The 17,486-nt window shown below is 34.4% G+C and overlaps 1 protein-coding gene across 1 annotated transcript in view; it reads left to right on the top strand.

Annotated features, from left to right (window-relative positions):
• LOC149565394 (oligomeric golgi complex subunit-like protein) overlaps positions 1 to 17,486 on the top strand; it is a 122,532-nt gene that overhangs the window by 92,643 nt on the left and 12,403 nt on the right. The window contains exons 10-11 of the mRNA XM_089818900.1: positions 6,272 to 6,394; positions 6,488 to 6,622. Coding sequence (XP_089675026.1) covers positions 6,272 to 6,394; positions 6,488 to 6,622 — 258 coding nt within the window. The remainder of the gene's footprint in view (positions 1 to 6,271; positions 6,395 to 6,487; positions 6,623 to 17,486) is intronic.

The following is a 17,486-nucleotide window of genomic DNA, read 5'->3' as shown; positions in this document are numbered from 1 at the left end:
AATCTGAATGTTGCCTTTACTCTTCTCCGTCACCAAAAATAACAGAATCTGATTAAGGCTGGTAGTCAATGAACAAGTCTCTGTAGTGGATGAAATGATGAGAGGCACTTGAATCAATGTACCAGACATACGACTTCACATGATCTGCAGGTCTTTTAGCCATGAAGGCGTAAAAGACAAATTCCAACTGCTCAGTGTGCTCTGCACTGTTCGGTTTGGGCCGTGAACCTGATTACTTAGATTGGGCAGCTAAGCATTTCTAACATTCAATCTTCATGTGACCAAACTTGTGGCAATAGTTGCATTGAATGTTCTTCTTTCGGGAGCCTTCTGGAGCTGGAGCACAGAGGACTTCTGTTGAGAAGACTGTTGAGATTTGCCTTTATCCTTTTGAAAGGATTTAATAACAAAGGCTTGCTCTGTGGAGGTGGAGTTAGATCTATTGTTTCCACTGATCTTGTTCAAGCAGAAGTGTGCATAGATCTATGAATTCCTGATCAACACTAGAAGACGTGATGTTGAAAGTCTTGATAAAATGCTCGTAGGACTTGGGTAAACTCCAGAAAGTGATAACCACATTGTGCTATTCCTCCATCTTGCGACCAATGGCAAGCAACCGATCACGGATTTCCTAAATCCTATTTAGGTGAGCTTGGAGCGATGTTCGCTCATCCATGATGATAGGAAATAAAGTGTTCTTCAAGAAGAAAGCTTTGCTTTTATTAGAAGTCTCATGAAGATTTTAAGATGTGCCCATATCTCGATAGTTGTCTTGCTGGATGGAATCTGAGAGAGATGATCATCAACTACATATAATTTGAGAAGCATCACCGCCTCCTGATTATTCAGATCCCATGTATCTTGATTAGTACTAGAGGCAGTCAGACGATGTGTAACATGCAAAAAAATATGATTAGTATTTCGATATTCAAAAAATGCTATCTTCTGCTACTTCCAAGTGCCATAATTTTGACCATTGAATTTTGAATTGCTCTTGAGAAAAATATTAGCCAGAGATGCTATAGCACGTTTTTCAATGAAAGGGCGTGAAAATCTGTGAAGGTACTTACTTCAAGGCGAAATAACAGAAGAGCCAGGAAATTTGAAGGGGTACCTAGAAGAGATCTCGTAAAATCAGATAAAAAATTCAAGCCCAAAAATTAGGCTTTCGAAGAGAACCCTAGTTGGTAGCAATGGAGGCAAAAGATTGCAAAAAAAGACAATTTCAAGTAGAAAAATGGCCTATTTTTCCAAAACTATGGGTGTTCTTCCAAGGTCTTAGACATGATTTTGAGGTCGCGATTTACAGAAGAATTGAACGAAAAAATGTGATTTGTAGACAAAAAGAAACCCTATATGAGCATTATTTTAGACGTGATTTGGAGCAAAAAATAGACGCGTTTTGAGCAAAATATCATGCGTGATTTTGGAAGAATAGCAAACGCGGATTTGATAAAAAAACATATGCGATTTTTAGCAATAAAAAGTCCAACGTGTTTTTCCAATTTAGAAAATAGTTTGTTGCAGATGGATGAAAAACTTACGCGAACTAGGGCTCTTTGAAGCAAAAAAAAGCATGAAACAATATTTTCGAAAATAAGGATCTGATAATTTTGACACAAAAATTATGATTTTTGAAGAAATTTAAAGTCTTGGCTCTAATACCATATTACAAAGTAATTGGTAAATATTTATTTGTTATTAATAGAGACCGAGAGGTCTATATATACAAAAGATTGGAACGATGTTTCCTTAGGAAACAATCGTAAAGAATAGAAACTTTCTATTCTAGCTAAAAGAAAATTAATAGTTATCTACAGCTAACTAAATATTAGAAACATTCTAATATATACAATAGATTACAAACAGATAACCATTAACTAATACTAGATGCTTTTTTGTTATCGTAATAAATTTCACATAATGATCAGTTCCAATAAAGTCTTCAAATGGTGATCATAAACATCATGTTCAAATTTGATTGCTAAGGAAGATGTAGAGTTGATGAAATAAAAAGAATGTCACCAAACAATATTGCATTATATGTGCTTGGAGGTAAATTTTTTGCCAAATCAGTAACTAGCAGGTCATGAGATGATCCAATGCCTATTTCAAATCAATCATTTGACTTTCTTCTCAAAATGTATAGGTTTCAAGGTTATATTTCTGTAAATAGTGACAAAATTCTGATTAAGGTTAATTAGTTGACCCTTTTTGCACAAAATTTATAAGTCTAATAACTTAATTCAATTTGCACGAAGAGTAGTAGGTTATGAAGTTAGAAAAGAAGTTTGTTATCAAACAGAGCCTATAAATTCAAGATCATTTGTAATGTAATGTGGTAATTCTTACAAATGGGAAACTCTAGAGAACTTTGTAAAGAATTTTTTGGAGAAGTTTAATGTTCACACATTGTACTTAAGATAGGATAACAAAGAATGCATTTGATTTGCATGTCTCATATGTCAAATTGATAATCCCTTTGTGTGCTTATGTGATCTATTCTTCATTAGTTCAATTGATATATGTAAATGACGACACACGATTATATCTTAATACCTTGGTTTGAATGTGGTAGGATAACTCAATTCTTCGTATGTGGAAATGTGTCTCTCTTCTTTCATCACCATTGAATATTGAAACTTATCTAATGCTCAAAACACCTTTGTATTGTTAGTAGTCATGAAGTCTTACTTGGTATTCATATGTTTGGCAGTAAGTTTTTTGTTTTACAAATGTCAAATACCCCCATCATATGAGGGAGCGGCACCTCTCAAATGCAAAGGAAGGTTGTGGTTACTGCAATCTCTCCAACTGTTGGTACGATTGTTACTGCTCCTAGGGAAAACAGGGACGGTTTCAAAAACAATCACAGCGACAAATCTGTTTAACAACAAATGAGTACTAACTCTCCTCTGTAGTTGATAACTCAATGAGTACTTTTTCTTCCCGAACTTGTTTAAAAAAGCTTAAATTTCACATTTTGTTTTATTCTATGGTGCTTCCATGTCTTAATAAGATGTCTTCAATGAAAATCAAAGCTAACTTTTTCATTAACCTCAAATTCATAAGATCATCTATGTCAAGATTGAAAATGAGACGATAAAAACTTAACAGTTTTCCAATCTTGTATTTACTAAGATAGTTTTCTCTGTCCTCTAATTCTTGGTTTGACCTTGTATTTACCAATGTAAGGTCCATCCCTAGAGAAGAATGATGCTTGACACGTGGACAAGAGATCAGGCAGATGTAATCTGTGTTAGACAAAGGAACAGCATAACGTTCAACTGTCATAGAAGAACCAATACAAGATCCAAATAATTCGCAGAAAAGATTAGCCTTGACTAAATGGACCTGCTTGGGTGATTCTTGAGTGGGCATACACAAAAGGAATGTCTGAGAAACTCTTTTAACAGACATGCCCAATGACTCTTAAGCTCTAAATAGGAAACTGGTGATACATGCTTGAATTCATTTGCTAGAATATGAATAATGCGGATCAATTTTTTTTGGCCATCTATTCCGTTTCAGACTATTTAATTAATAATATAATGTTTCTAATGGTCATCTTTAGTGAGTTTAGTTTAATTAATTAGTTTTTATTTTTATATTCAATTAATGTCAAATGATTGTTTCATTTAGAAACATGGTCTTTTGCTTTTCCACTTAAGGAGACTTCACCTCCATTGTTTAATACCTAACTATCAAATTTTATAGCATGGTATCGGAGTGGGTCTAACTCTCTAGCTAGAGGCCCAGGGTTATGTGGGTTGCATGTTGCTTGAATGTGCTACTTTTCAAGCAAAAGTACTTTCTTGTTTTATCACATGAAGTTTGGTCATTTTCTGGGGTATTTTACCACACGAAGTTTGGCATTTTGCCGTGTGAAGGGTTCTATGATAGCTTGTTTTGTTTTCTGCAGCTGTGACTTGTTTTCTGTAGTGCGAGGGTCTTGCATGATTTTGTCCCAAAAATATGGACTCTTTAGTTTTCTTATTTTTTGTCCTAGAAATTTGTGATGGGTTTTAATAATCTTTTTCCTTTTAAAAAATTTGTTTGGGTTTTAATAATTTTGCCCTAAAAAATTATATTGTGGGCTTACATAGTTCTTTCTCTTAAATCTATGGGTTTTCATAATTTTTTCCTTAAACAGATTCTGGGAGGGTTTTATAATTTTTGTCAATGAAAAAATTGTGGGTTTTGTGTGATTTTTTGCCTCGAAAATCATTTTATAAACCTCGACTACATTAGACAATCTTCGATGTGGGGGGAATTTGATGGAAACAACCAATCGACTGCAGACACATTAGTTTTAAGGAGTTGAATTATAAATTTGTCTCCGCTCATTCAACGTCATGAACTTCTTTTGGGTTAACTATTGCACCAAACTGACTCAGTCTATGGAACTCAAAGAAAACATCTGATCAAGAGGTACGGCAATATGTATCACATCAGGAAAATGCCATCCTTATCTTTGAATATTGCTAAACAGATTGTAATCTTCATCAGTTGTGCGCATATATTGGTCATAGACCAGCCAATCCAATCTTGTGCAACTCTCCTATATTTGACCGATTGGGCTAGCTTTTTACTCTGATCATTAGTTGTTTATTCTTTTGGCACTAATTTTTGAACTAAAGCATTTTTAGGCAAGGACTGTATCAAGCGAGCAGTATACTCCCATAATTCTTTGAACTCAGCTTTGATTGCAGCCTTGTCTTCACCATCTCCTATCACCCTCTTTCTGATACTATCTGAGGTGATTTATAGTAATTTGATATTTCTTTCTTTGAGTGCTGGACCAAATCAGTTTGTACCACATGAAAGTCAGAATCTTGTACCTTGTGATTGTTGGAGTTGATAGCTAACCCCACAACTCCTAGAAATCACCAACCACCAAAATGCCTATTGCATCTAAAGAGAAGAGGCCATGATTGTATGCTATGTAATCTTGAGAGAGAATCGATTCAAGAGGGAATCTGATATTGATTTATTATAGAAAATGCATATAAAAGCATAAAGATAAAACCCTAGATCTAAACCTAGTTGAGGATTAAATTAGAGCATGACAAGCTTCCTCATCTTATGAAATGAGATGACGTTATCTAAAATTAGTTCAATTTAATAATAGAAAATCACTCCTTAGTTTAACTTAAGTGAATAAAGTAATAAGGGATCTAATTAGAGAAAAAAAATTAGGTGATAATGCTAATTACTCTTCAGACCCACTTTTAAGATCAACTTAGGGAGAAGCTAAAATCTTAATAAAGAATGCAAAGATGAATGCATGAATGAATGGGTCTCAACAACATGGCCTAATGAGGTACCCATGTAGAAGCCAATGCAATCTTTGGTAATCAGAGAAAATGAGAAAAGTACATGGAAAAACAAACTCCTCTCCAAAAGAGAGAAAATGAAATAGCTGCACTACTGAAATAAGAATTTCATGTGACCCCCAAGGACTGCTTTTGTCACATAAGTACAATTGATGGTCCTCTATAGGAGAGAGAAATCAAGATCCATTGCCTGCAAACAACATTTCTCCCCTCAGGTATAAATAGATCCATCGGTTATATGAGAAGCTATTCCCATAAATTAGAAGAAATAAATGTTGTCCTGATGGAATGATATGACATCAATCTAGAAACCTATGAAGAGTAATGTCACTTAATATGATTGACCCTTTTTTGTAGTCTAGTGGTTGGTCATGCGACTTGCATTTTTTGTGCTAAATTTTGACTTGTGAGATTTTTGGCCATCCCAGTCTCTCGACTCTCCAAAGGCTCACTGATTTTCTTCTTGTAGCATAAATTTCTCATTCATGCTCCAACTTTTGCTTCTCTTGATGTATTAGAAAGATTTGGTTGTTGGCTACTAAATGAAATTGGTCATGGCACATAAAAACAAGTAGGAATTTGAGGAGTCCTATTAGAGGTTGATGCCAATAATAAATGCAATCTATCAAAATTGATGGTAGCAATCAATAAATTTAACATGCTTGTATCTATTTCTTACCTTCAAAATCTTGGTCTCCAAAAGTGTAGTTTTCTAATTAAAAGCATTTTCTTGGTCAGAGTTTTGAATCTGTTTATATAAATTTCAAAATAGTGTAAAGCATGGGGTTGATAGATACTCTTAGTGTAGCTGTTCTGTCGCAACGTTGTAGGTTGGGTTGAAAAAGTTTTTTATATTGGAAGCTTAAGATTCTTTCCAAACATTCTCATATTGCACAGTTCAACCTATTTAGATTAATGGGGGATGTTTCATTCAGACATTCCTTGAGGGGGAGCATGCTGTATATTTAACAAAAGAGACGAGAAATCAAATACTTAAGTCTGCTGCTGAGAGAATTACTGTTCGATATAATGAACTAGCATCGGAGCTTGTGACAGTGGTTCGTAGCTTTCAACATTAACAATTTTATTTTATTGGTATTAGCGTCTTAATAAAAAATTAGTGTCTGAAATTACTCATCTGACCATCTCAGGCAAGAAAGACCGAATCTTCACTACAACGTATAAGGCAGGGTGCTCAGAGAAGAGGAGGCACTGGGACAGATTCCCTGGATGGCAATATATCGAACACCGACAAGATTTGCATGCAGTTGTTTCTTGATGTTCAGGTACGTTGGTTATGGATTTTTAGTTTCTTTTTATATTATCAAACTGCAGGCCAGTTGTGCTAAATGGTGCCTTAATTATTGATTTCCTGCACTGCTTTTCTAGATTGTATGTTGAGGCTATTACATTAGAAAACGTGACACATGACTGTTTAGGGCTCTTGCTTTTGTTTGGGATCCTTGCCTAGACTTTTTATACTGGGGAATCAGGTATAAATATTTAATACGATGAGAATCATGATTTTTTTATGCTTGATGAATGATTATCACACGAAACTTGTTTGATGTATGTTTAAATTATTTGTGGGACATAGTGCCTGGAGTATTGCCTCTTGTGTAGGATAACATTTAATATATCTGGAATATTTGTTTTTATTGGTTGTAAGAGTGAAAAGCCAAGCACAATCCTGGCACGATTTTTTGTTTTACAACACAATTCCTTCATTTACTTCTAATAATTTCAGTGATATCATATAAACCAGTGGATATTATTACATGAAGATTACTATGTGGCACACTTTTAAAACTTGGTTAGTCACTCTTTCTGCCAGTGAGTAATGGCAGAGAAAACTTTCTGACATGCAATAACAAAAAAATGCTATGATTTTTCCAGTAAATCTTTCCATACTCGCAGTAATAAGTACTAAATTTGCAATTTAGGAAAAATGTGGCTGTTTGTGATGTTTTTTAATTTATTAATGTTTTTGTTGTTCTTTGACAGTGCTTTCTATGAGGTTTGTTGGCTAAATTTAGGGTGTTTATTTGCTGCATTAACTGTGACGATGGCATACTGCTTGTTTGTGTACCATCAAATCAGGAAATTTATTGTACTTTGGTTATTTACTGGGCTGCAAACCACTAGGCTTTTGGTTCAGATTTATTTATTTATTATATACAAGATTAGATATAATTTATATACTATATAAATTTATAGTATATTATTTATTATATTAACATATAACTTGTATAGCCAACAGTGGCATGTTGTGATGGTTAAGTTGTTGAGTTGTTATCCTTGCCATCAAGGTTCAAATCTAATGAGGATGAGGTCCCCTGTTTGTGGCCTCACTGGTTCATAGCTCCAGGTCAAAAGCGTTTACCCCTTAAAAAAAAAAAACCTAAAAAAAAAAACATAACTTGTATAATAATATCAAATATTATGATCGACTGTCTAAGATATTAATTATAATTAATAAATAATGAATAAATCCTTAGTGGAACCACATCTCACCTCATTGTCAACTCATTGCTATTTTGGTTGTGTTTTCCATTTCTGGTTTTTGCTAATATATCACAGCAATGCTGTTTTAATTCTGCAATGTTCCACTTTTAATATGAATATGCCATAACTGTTCATATGTAGATATGTAATTTTTACACAACTGTTCACAGATGCTTTTTTCGTTGATATTGAAATTTGAAGATCATATGTATTGAATGAACTTTAATTTTGATCTATGTGTGAAAGAAACCAGAAAGATGTTCCATAAATTCAATAATATGCTTTTTTTTGGAGATTTTTTAATAATTTTATTTTATGTTCTTCAATGTTTGATAAATCTGCCAACTTTTCCTTGAGTTTTTGACAAGATCAAAGTTTTTAAATTTGGTTCTTAACTACAATGTGTGGTATGACTGTATACGATGTGAACAAGTTATCTTCAGAAAACTACTTGTTATGACTGTCAAAGGGGAGATAAGATACTTTTCCAATGGTATTTACAGATTGATGAATGTGGCAAGGCAAGAAATTAAGCCATTGAATTTGAATAAAGGCAGTCAACATGTATCACATCATGTTTCCTATTGCTATATTAAGTTAAAATACCGCTGATAATTCTTCAGACTACTAGAATAGAAGGTAAGGGCATATAGAGTTCTAGATTGGTTTTAATGACTCTAAGAAAATACATGAAGCAAGAGAAGGCAGGTATTTCTTATATTGTGGTAAAAGGAGATTAAGAAAAGTTGTTGCAGGTATTTTCCTTTTGAAAATTGTGATAGTGTCTTCATTATTATAACTCAATTTCTGCAAGACTATCAAAAAATGTCTTGGTATCCATTTCTTGTAGATTTGATTTTCTCATAGCATTTCTATGTTTCTTAATTCATCAGACGCTTGTTATGGTTGGCAGCTTCTGTGCCTTTCTTTTCTGTGCAAGCAAATTGTATGGTTATAGAAGTTGTGTTCAGATGTTTGTTTTTTATTGGAAATTGTAAAGCAGGGTAGCCGGATACACCTCTGCCCCTCCCTGGGCATGCACATCTCTTATCCAATATGGTGCAGATACATGCTGGATACCATACTGTTGTGACCTTTTCACACCATTGGACCATTGCAAATGGGAAACCCCTCTTTGTTTGTTAGTCATAGGCTTTTGACACTAGATGTCTCAGTTCCGAGCTTAAAGGTTGTAGAGTGGTCAAATTTTCAAGTCACCAAGGTTGCAAACATGGATGGATTTTAAGGGTTCAAAGTTGTTGTGGATAAAATGCAAAAATGTCCCAAGGAGTCGTAAGTGTTGGGATGTTTTGATTAATCAACTGGCCTTCAGGTAATGCCATATTTTACTTGTGAGTTGTGAATTTGGAGTAAAATGATGAAATCCTGCAAGCCAAGTGCAAAGTCATTATGAGGATCGAATTTCCACCAAATTTGGACCAAACATCCGTATGGAAATTGATTTTCCACTAAGTCCATATGATTAGTTTCTATGGAGGTCAATTTTCCACCCTTGGGAAGCAAGAGCAAGGAAGAATTAAGTGGGAAAGGCCATTAGTCCCTATGGAGGTTGAATTTCCATCCCAGGGCATGTGGATCAAGGTCAAAAGCTAAAAGTCCCTATATGGGTTGTTTTCCCACTAGCCAGACACTTATATTATTTTCGGGAAAGAGTTGAAGTGGAAAGTCCCTATGGACAAGGAACTTCCACTTTGTCATTCTGAAGGTCGTTTCTCCATTGAGTTGATAATTAGAATTTTTTTGGAGAAGTTGTAGTGGAAAGTCCCTAGGATTATATAATTTCCACTTTGTTCCTATGGAGCCAAAATCTCCACTAGAAGAATTTAAGGACCCTATTTGCCCCTATGGATAAGGAATTTCCACTTGTCCCTATGCACAAAGTATCCACTTGTCCTTATGATGGTTGAATTTCCCCCTAGTGAGTAAATGGGCAAGTAAAGGCGAATTTAAGGATAAATTTAAAAGACAAGTGGAGGGATGAGGTTGTCCCTATGGATATCGATTCTCCCCTTAAGGACTTGGTGAAATTTTGAGGATGAAATTTAAAGAAAATGTGTGGAATTACAATTCCTTATGACCATGGATTCCCCACCAAGATGTAAAATGAAAAAGAATTAAAAGAAAAACTGAAATCCCATAGGGACTGCTTAGTCTTTATCCCAATCAGATTTCCACTAGCTGGAAAGGGCAAGGATTAATTGTTTTTCATGAAACTAACTGTTCCTATGACCTCCGATTTTTTCCTTTGGGTGCTTGGTGAAGTTCAAATACAAATTGGAGGGCAAGTTTTAAGATGTCATAAAATGCAATTCAAGGTGTCCTTATGCAAATTTACCCTCACCACAACATTGAGAAAAAGATTTAATGTAAATTAATAGAAATAAACATGCACAAGTGCCTGGGCTGGTCAAAACTTTAAGGCTGGTCAATACTTTGAGAGGCAAAAACGTTTAATCCCACATTGGCTGTGGAGATGCATGCCCAAGGGGATGATTCAAGCTTGAAAAGATACTGAGAAATTATCAAGAAACATAGGACATTGATCATATGGAGAAAATTAGAGTTTAGAAATCAAAAGATCAGATAAGAAGCCCATCAAGGCAAGGCTGCAATCTATAAACTTCAGACCAGGGTTAAAAAATTTCCTTAGAAGAAGGGTGGCAGTCCTTGCAAAATCTGAGAACAATTCAAAGATTGGCCTCCCTCAAATCCTACCTATATGGCACAAGGATAAGCAATTTCTTTGCAAAGAAAATCAGAAATGCAAAGAAGAGAACGCCCAGGTAGAGGAAATGCAAAATTGTCTTCAGAAATCAGAAATAAACATAGAAATATTTCCGGTCTGATTGTGACAAGGAGTGTGTAGTGCATTGTGACTGCGAATGATGATGAGATAAAGGTTTCAAGAAAGAAGACTAGACTTAAAATGAGTTTAGGCAGTGAAATCTCCCAAATGAGGTGCAAGTTCATGGTAATCAAGGTGGATTTGAGTTAGATCGTGGCAATCAAAGAATAAGAGATTTAGATCAGAATCTAAAATACGCTTCCAGATTTGAGTTTTTATACGTGAATTCAATTAACATCTTGTTCTTTAAGGGTCATTTATCATGGGAATTGCTTCTTAAGATCTTTAAAACATAACTTGTATTCCATTATTCATAACTTTGATGCAAATTGTTTATCTTACATTTCAGCCTAGAATGTAAAGGAAGATATAAGGAAGCAAATGAGGAACACAAAAGGTTTCATCAACATAGCAAATTCCATTATTCATAACTTCGATGCAAATTGTTTATCTTACATTTCAGCCTAGAATGTAAAGGAAGATATAAGGAAGCAAACGAGGAACACAAAAGGTTTCATCAACATAGCAAAGGGGGAGGTTACTACACTTGAGGAGGCAACTTAGAAAGATTCAAGGCAAGTTCGAGGAAAAGAGTCTAGGCAAGACTCATAGTATGGGAGATAATTTCAAGGACAAGATTCACACCAAGAAGAATTCAATAGGAAGGAAAAGGAAAAATCAAGAAGGTCAAAAGGACCAAGGCTAAGGAGCTTTGAATCAAAGATGTAAAAGATTACCAAGAAGATAAAGATGACAAAGAAAATAAATTGAAATTGAAAATACGAAGGATTCAGCTACTACAAAGTCGCCACATTCAAGATAAAGATTTCCAAGGACAATGAAGAATTCCTGAGGATGAAGAAGTCAAGATTGAAATGAAGATTACAAGATAAATATGTTGAGTGCCATCCATTGTCCTCATCCAATCAAGGTATTCCAAATAGACATGTATTTCAAAATAATGTAATTTTCTCATTGGCCCATAAATTAATGCCTTATTGTAATTGTATATGTATTTAATGTTTGTAGCAACTCTACTTAGGGTTGTGTTGGAAAGATCTTGACCATCGATATCAAATCAATCCGAGCCATTGAATGTATTTGAAACTCGTATATGAACCCTCCTCTCATTTGTGAAGGAGAATTTTTGAAGATTGTCACTGTGATATTGTCAAGATTGTAATAAATGATTAAGTGTGGTAATTTTGTAAATACTTTGCAAGTTTTGTGTGGTTCTTTGATCTCTCAAATTAGTTTAAGCATGTGCTTTAAGTACTGAGTTTAGAATTCAGTTTAGTTGTTTAGTTGGACAAAAGGAATTGCGAATGATCCTTTGTGAAACTTGGCTAATCCATACTAGTAATTTGCTGATTGTAAGTCAGTTTGTGTGGACAACTCGAATTGAAATACAAGCTTAACTTCAATTGATACGTACACATTGATATGCATCTATTGATGGTGCGTTGGTGTTACAATAATGATTTGAGCATCTATTGCTTGCCTAAGAAGATTGTACTATCTTGGGGGAAGTTGATAACAAAGCTAAGCCTGATGGAGTTTACAAATACATTCATCATTTCTTACGTTCTAAGGTTAGAATAAGTTTTCTAAACCCTTAAACTATTTGTAGTTTATTTTAAAGCTTTGGTAGATTTAGGATCAAGCACCTATATTCCCATATCATTTTCCATTAAGTTGATATATCTAGAGTGAATAGTGTAAGTCACCTTGGATTACAAGTATACATCAATCCAAATGAGTTCATAACCAATTGCAGTTAGAACCTTGCAATTGCCTCTATGATTTTTTTGCAATCTTAGAATATGTGTGGTTAGAGTTTTAGGAGACTCTACAACAGCCCCAAGATCAATTGAAAGACCAAGAATGCAAGTATGATAGTGTTGATTATGAACATAATGAAAATGTACATAATAGGCCTACTTATATAGGCAAGACAATAAGAGACCATGATAAGGAGTGGATAAGTTATTGCGTATGCAAGCTGGAATTGCATGTCCACCAAAGGTGGAGCATCCTTTATTATGCAATAAAGTATGTGCCATATGATGCGGATGATAATGCAATATGTGCACTTAAGGTGGATCTCACACTAAGTTATCACATATGCAAGGTGGAATCACATGCACACTAAAGGTGGATCATCCTTCATTATGCAATAAAGTATGTGCCATATGACGATGATAATGTAATATGCACACTAAAGATGGATCTCACATATATAGTGGAATTGGAAAACAACTATCACCACCTAAAGTGGAATTTCTGCTACACCATGTGCTAATATAGGTGCAAACTTGTAGGTGTCTCAATGACAAACTACTATGTAATGCATTATCCTATGTAAGCTTAACTGAAGTGTACTTAGTAAATATTTAATTACATCAACAAGTGTATTTTCTCAAGAGAGGATAGAGTGTCCTTTGTATTGGCGTGGTCATAAAGCTAAAAAATTCATGATTTTCAACCTTTATAGATACAATTTTTAAAATTTGATGTAAATCTTCCTAAATTGTAAAAAACTTAAATCATGCAATTTTTTTATTTTTCTTCGAATAAATGAAACCTCTACATTTCATGAGCAAGACAAATGATTTTATTTTTATCTTCAAAATTTTTATACTATTTTTGGCATATTGTAAATTATTAAATCAACTTTAATTATTTTTGTAGCAATTGTGTGTGTATATCTCAGCCAAGCGGTAACATGATGTATAGAGTCTTACACTTGCCCAATTTTGGAAGATTGGAAGGAGAAGTGTAGCTTCGAATGGAAGCCCCAGTAAATGACAATAATATCATATGATACTAGTATGATACTTAGTCGGCAGTTGCTGAGCAATGCCAAATACCAAAGATAAATCATAAATGCCAATTGATTGTTCATAATTTCAATATTAAACCATATGCCATATCATATATGCCTAGGTTCACAATTCAACCCAAAATCATTACAATTAGTAAATTGATAGTTAAAAATAGTAATTGTCTTCTATCTTCAATGTAATACGTCTATCATCAAAAGGATTATAAAAAAATCATCTATTGCATTTCGTTCTTCACAGCAGCAGTGTCTTTTGCACTAAATGCATCATGTGTAGGTATGTCATCGTCAACCATTGTGACTCTAGTAGTACACTTAGGAGGTACATCCCAAAGCTTTGTTGCCCCATTCTTGTATTGGGGATCCTTATGTGATAGAAGACACAAATTGGAATGAATATAATGAGGTCTTCTGCTCTTTTTGCAGCCAACATGTTATGCTTCATTAAGTGGATATAGGAGTATGTACTCCAATTTTGTTCAACAAAGAAGAATTTGCAACGTAGAGAGAAACCAACAAAATAAATACTAATTTTTTAAAAATAAATTAAAGAATGTTAATTACAAAATTCTACAAGCTGTAAAAAAACATAAATAAAAAACTCATTTGTGAGAGGATCTTGATTGCAAGGGATTGGAAGCACACATAATCTTGACCGTGGAGATACCACCATGTACTAGCATGCATTTGAGTTTGATCATTAATAGCACAAGGAGTATGACTTCTTAAGAGAAAAATTCTATCCTAACATTTTGCTTCACTTTTGGATCGTGGAAGAGTTTACAAAATGTCTCTTTTAACTAGTAGCAACTTTCGAATCTCTATATGGTGATATTCTCTTTGGAAAAGATATTGCATCTTTACTACAATACCTCAAAAATAGTACATATGCAAGTTGTAATGACATTGTCATCTTGTGAACAATGAAAAATGATTAATTCCACCGTGTTGAAAAAGGTTTCTTTGGGGCCATTTTTTTGCATGACCACTTATATTTTCTCTATAATCATCATGCCATCATAAACGCCCCCCAAACATGGTGCATCTATGTGAAAAAATCAGAGCATAGTTATGATAGGCTTGGTGATATCCAATACATATTCCACATAAGCCCTCCAATTGTCATCCAAGATCAATGACTTGACCTTTGGGGCCCACTTTGAATTTAACTGCTTCCATACACGCCATTGGTCGCTAAGAACCCTTTGACCCAATACCTCTCGCATCTTCGAAAGTTGTAAATGCAAATCAGGTCTTGGCAACCTAAGATCATGTTCACAATATGTTAAAAATATGTAAATCACACATAAAAAATTCCGATCTTGATAAAGTATTGAAAATTGCTTGTGACATTTGGTGGTTTGTCACAAACATTTGAATCTCCTCATCCTCTTGGTATATTTTTTTCACCCACTTTATTTTAGCGTCAATTGCTTGCATCACCAAATTGAGGAAGTTTACAGTGCATGGTGTCCAAAAAGTGTTCTCGTATCTTTGGTCAACCAAAACATGTGTATCTTGCATTGCCCATAAGAACTTGGATCACAATCTCATGTACCACATCTCGATGGAATCAAGGAGGTTTCGAGAAATGAACTCTACATCTTTGATTTGCTCCCCACAATCAACCACCCTAAAAAACACTTCCGTTTTGGGGACACCGCAATACCATTTATCAGTGGATGGTTTTGCAATCATTTTATCCATAAAAAACAATAGAAATTGCTGATTCTACTTAAGAATCTTTGATTGGTTTCAATAAGGCCTTTATAGAATTCTTGTCTCTTCCTAATAAGGTGGAACACAACTTTCCATACCTAAGACTTGTGAAGCCAAGTTGTGCACTGTTGATTGTCAACACCATTTCCTCCCAATATGGTGTTCTCACCAAGTTAAATGGAAGACCATTGTCATACTTGCATCATGCAATATTTTGTTCAGCAACATCTCATGATTCCATTTCTAATGCTTTCTCCAATGGACCTCTTTTGTAGGGGTAATTTCTACTTCATCTTCAATTAGTATATGCAAGAACAAATGTTGGGAGGCTTCTATTATATCAATGGATAAATTCATTGTTTTTTTCTTTGAGAAAAGATAAGTTCTTTGTTTTCCTCTTGCAACCATTTTATTAGCATCTTATTGTCTTGTGAATGCCACTATTTCTACGACAAACAACCCCTTCTGGATTGAGCTTGCACACATTCCAATCCCTTTCCTAAAGGGCCCATAGAGTGACGTTTCACTCAAAAATATGAGCTATTAAATTGTATATTACACAAATTACACTTCCAAATATATTCCCCACCCCTTGGAAGTTGTTCAATCCTTGTGTTATGTCTCCATAAAGAAGATCCTTTATGAATTTAGGATCTTTTGGTTCCTTCCACACTCACTGAATATTGACTACTAAGCATTCTTGCAATCTACTTTTTTATTTATTTTTGATACGCAAGTGGCCGAAGCCATATATTAATAAAAAACTAGTTATACAACCCCACTCAAGGAATATTGAGAGGACAAAGATGGGCATTAGTCTGTTAATATTGCCCTTTGTCCATCAAAACCTTTGAAGATTCCTTAATTCCTTAGTTATCCCTTCTATTTGTGTGACCTGAAATAGCATAGATAAACAACCAACAAAACTCTATACTACTTGCTAGGAGGTTAGAGAATCATAAGAAAGACATAAATCTGCTAAAGACATTGAGATCCTAGAAAGATAGACATCACGAAAACAATATATATTAAATTGAAAATAGAATGAAACACAAAATAAACATAAGAAACTGATTTAAGAGCTTTCAAAGGGAATTGATTACTTAAAAAAGGAAAATAATTTAAACACTTCTGAGGATATCGAAAGAATGTCAAGTTATCAATAAATCTATTTTAGATAATAATTTCTAAAGGGGACTGAAGTGAAGATTAATACTTTATTTAATTTGTTTATCAATTCCCATATTAGCTTGCCCGCCTGCTCTCTTATTCCCTTCCTGTTAAATGTGGTTAATTATTATTTTGTTGAAGGCTTTGCATAGTTCTAAAGCTGTTGAGAGTTTTGCATCTAGCTTCTAGTTAGAAAGAGCTCCTCTCCTAAGAGCATTTATAATTATGGCCGAGTCTCCTTCTATTTCTAACTTATTTATTCCCAAATGTTTGCATAACAAGAGTCCTACTAAAGCATAAATCTCTGCCCAGTTATTAGTAGCTTCTCCAATGTACTTTGCTATTGGCAATTTCCTCTTCTTTTTCATTGTGAATGCAACATCCTATGCTAGCTTTACCTAGGTTGCCTCTTGATGCTACATCATAATTTAACTTTTTTTGGAATTTCCCATAGACTTTCTTCCCTTGAAGATTTACCTTCATCTACCCCTTTTCCCAGAAAGGGCGCGATTTTTAACCCAGTCCATCATCCACACATTTTTTCATCCCAATAAGTCATCCTAGCTTGTTTGATTTTAGAATTAAGCAATCTATTATTTGTTAACTCTATAAGTGAAATTTCTATTTTGTTAATAAGCTTATTAATCGATATCTTGCTTTCTTGAAAATTTCTTCTATTCCTCTCCTTCCTTAGTTCCCAAAGAACTATGGAAGGGGAGGAGATCCAAAGGTTGTGAAATATACTATCTGACCTTGAGAGAGGCCAAGACATCAGCATACTGAGTGTGGAGTTAGAGAAGGCTGTCATCAGGCCTAAATGAGAGCAAAGCCATTGCCAGCAAATAGTTGAATAAGAGCAATGAAGGAAGAGATGATCTACAGTTTCTTCCTCAACTTCACATAATGGAAATCTAGTTGGACCTTGAAATCCAAACTAACTTAATCTCTTTGCAGTGAGGGTCCTTTGGTGAAGGACTATCCAAGAAAAGAATCCTACCTTAGGGAGACAAAACTTATCCCAAAATAATCTAAGAGGAAGAATGCTTTC

The sequence above is a fragment of the Cupressus sempervirens genome, chromosome 3, assembly GCF_028749045.1.
Source record: "Cupressus sempervirens isolate cs-2001-9-10 chromosome 3, ASM2874904v1, whole genome shotgun sequence".
Classification (NCBI taxonomy): Eukaryota; Viridiplantae; Streptophyta; class Pinopsida; order Cupressales; family Cupressaceae; genus Cupressus; species Cupressus sempervirens.
The sequence above is the reverse complement of the archived record's forward strand: the minus strand, read 5'-3'. Positions and strand labels throughout refer to the sequence as shown.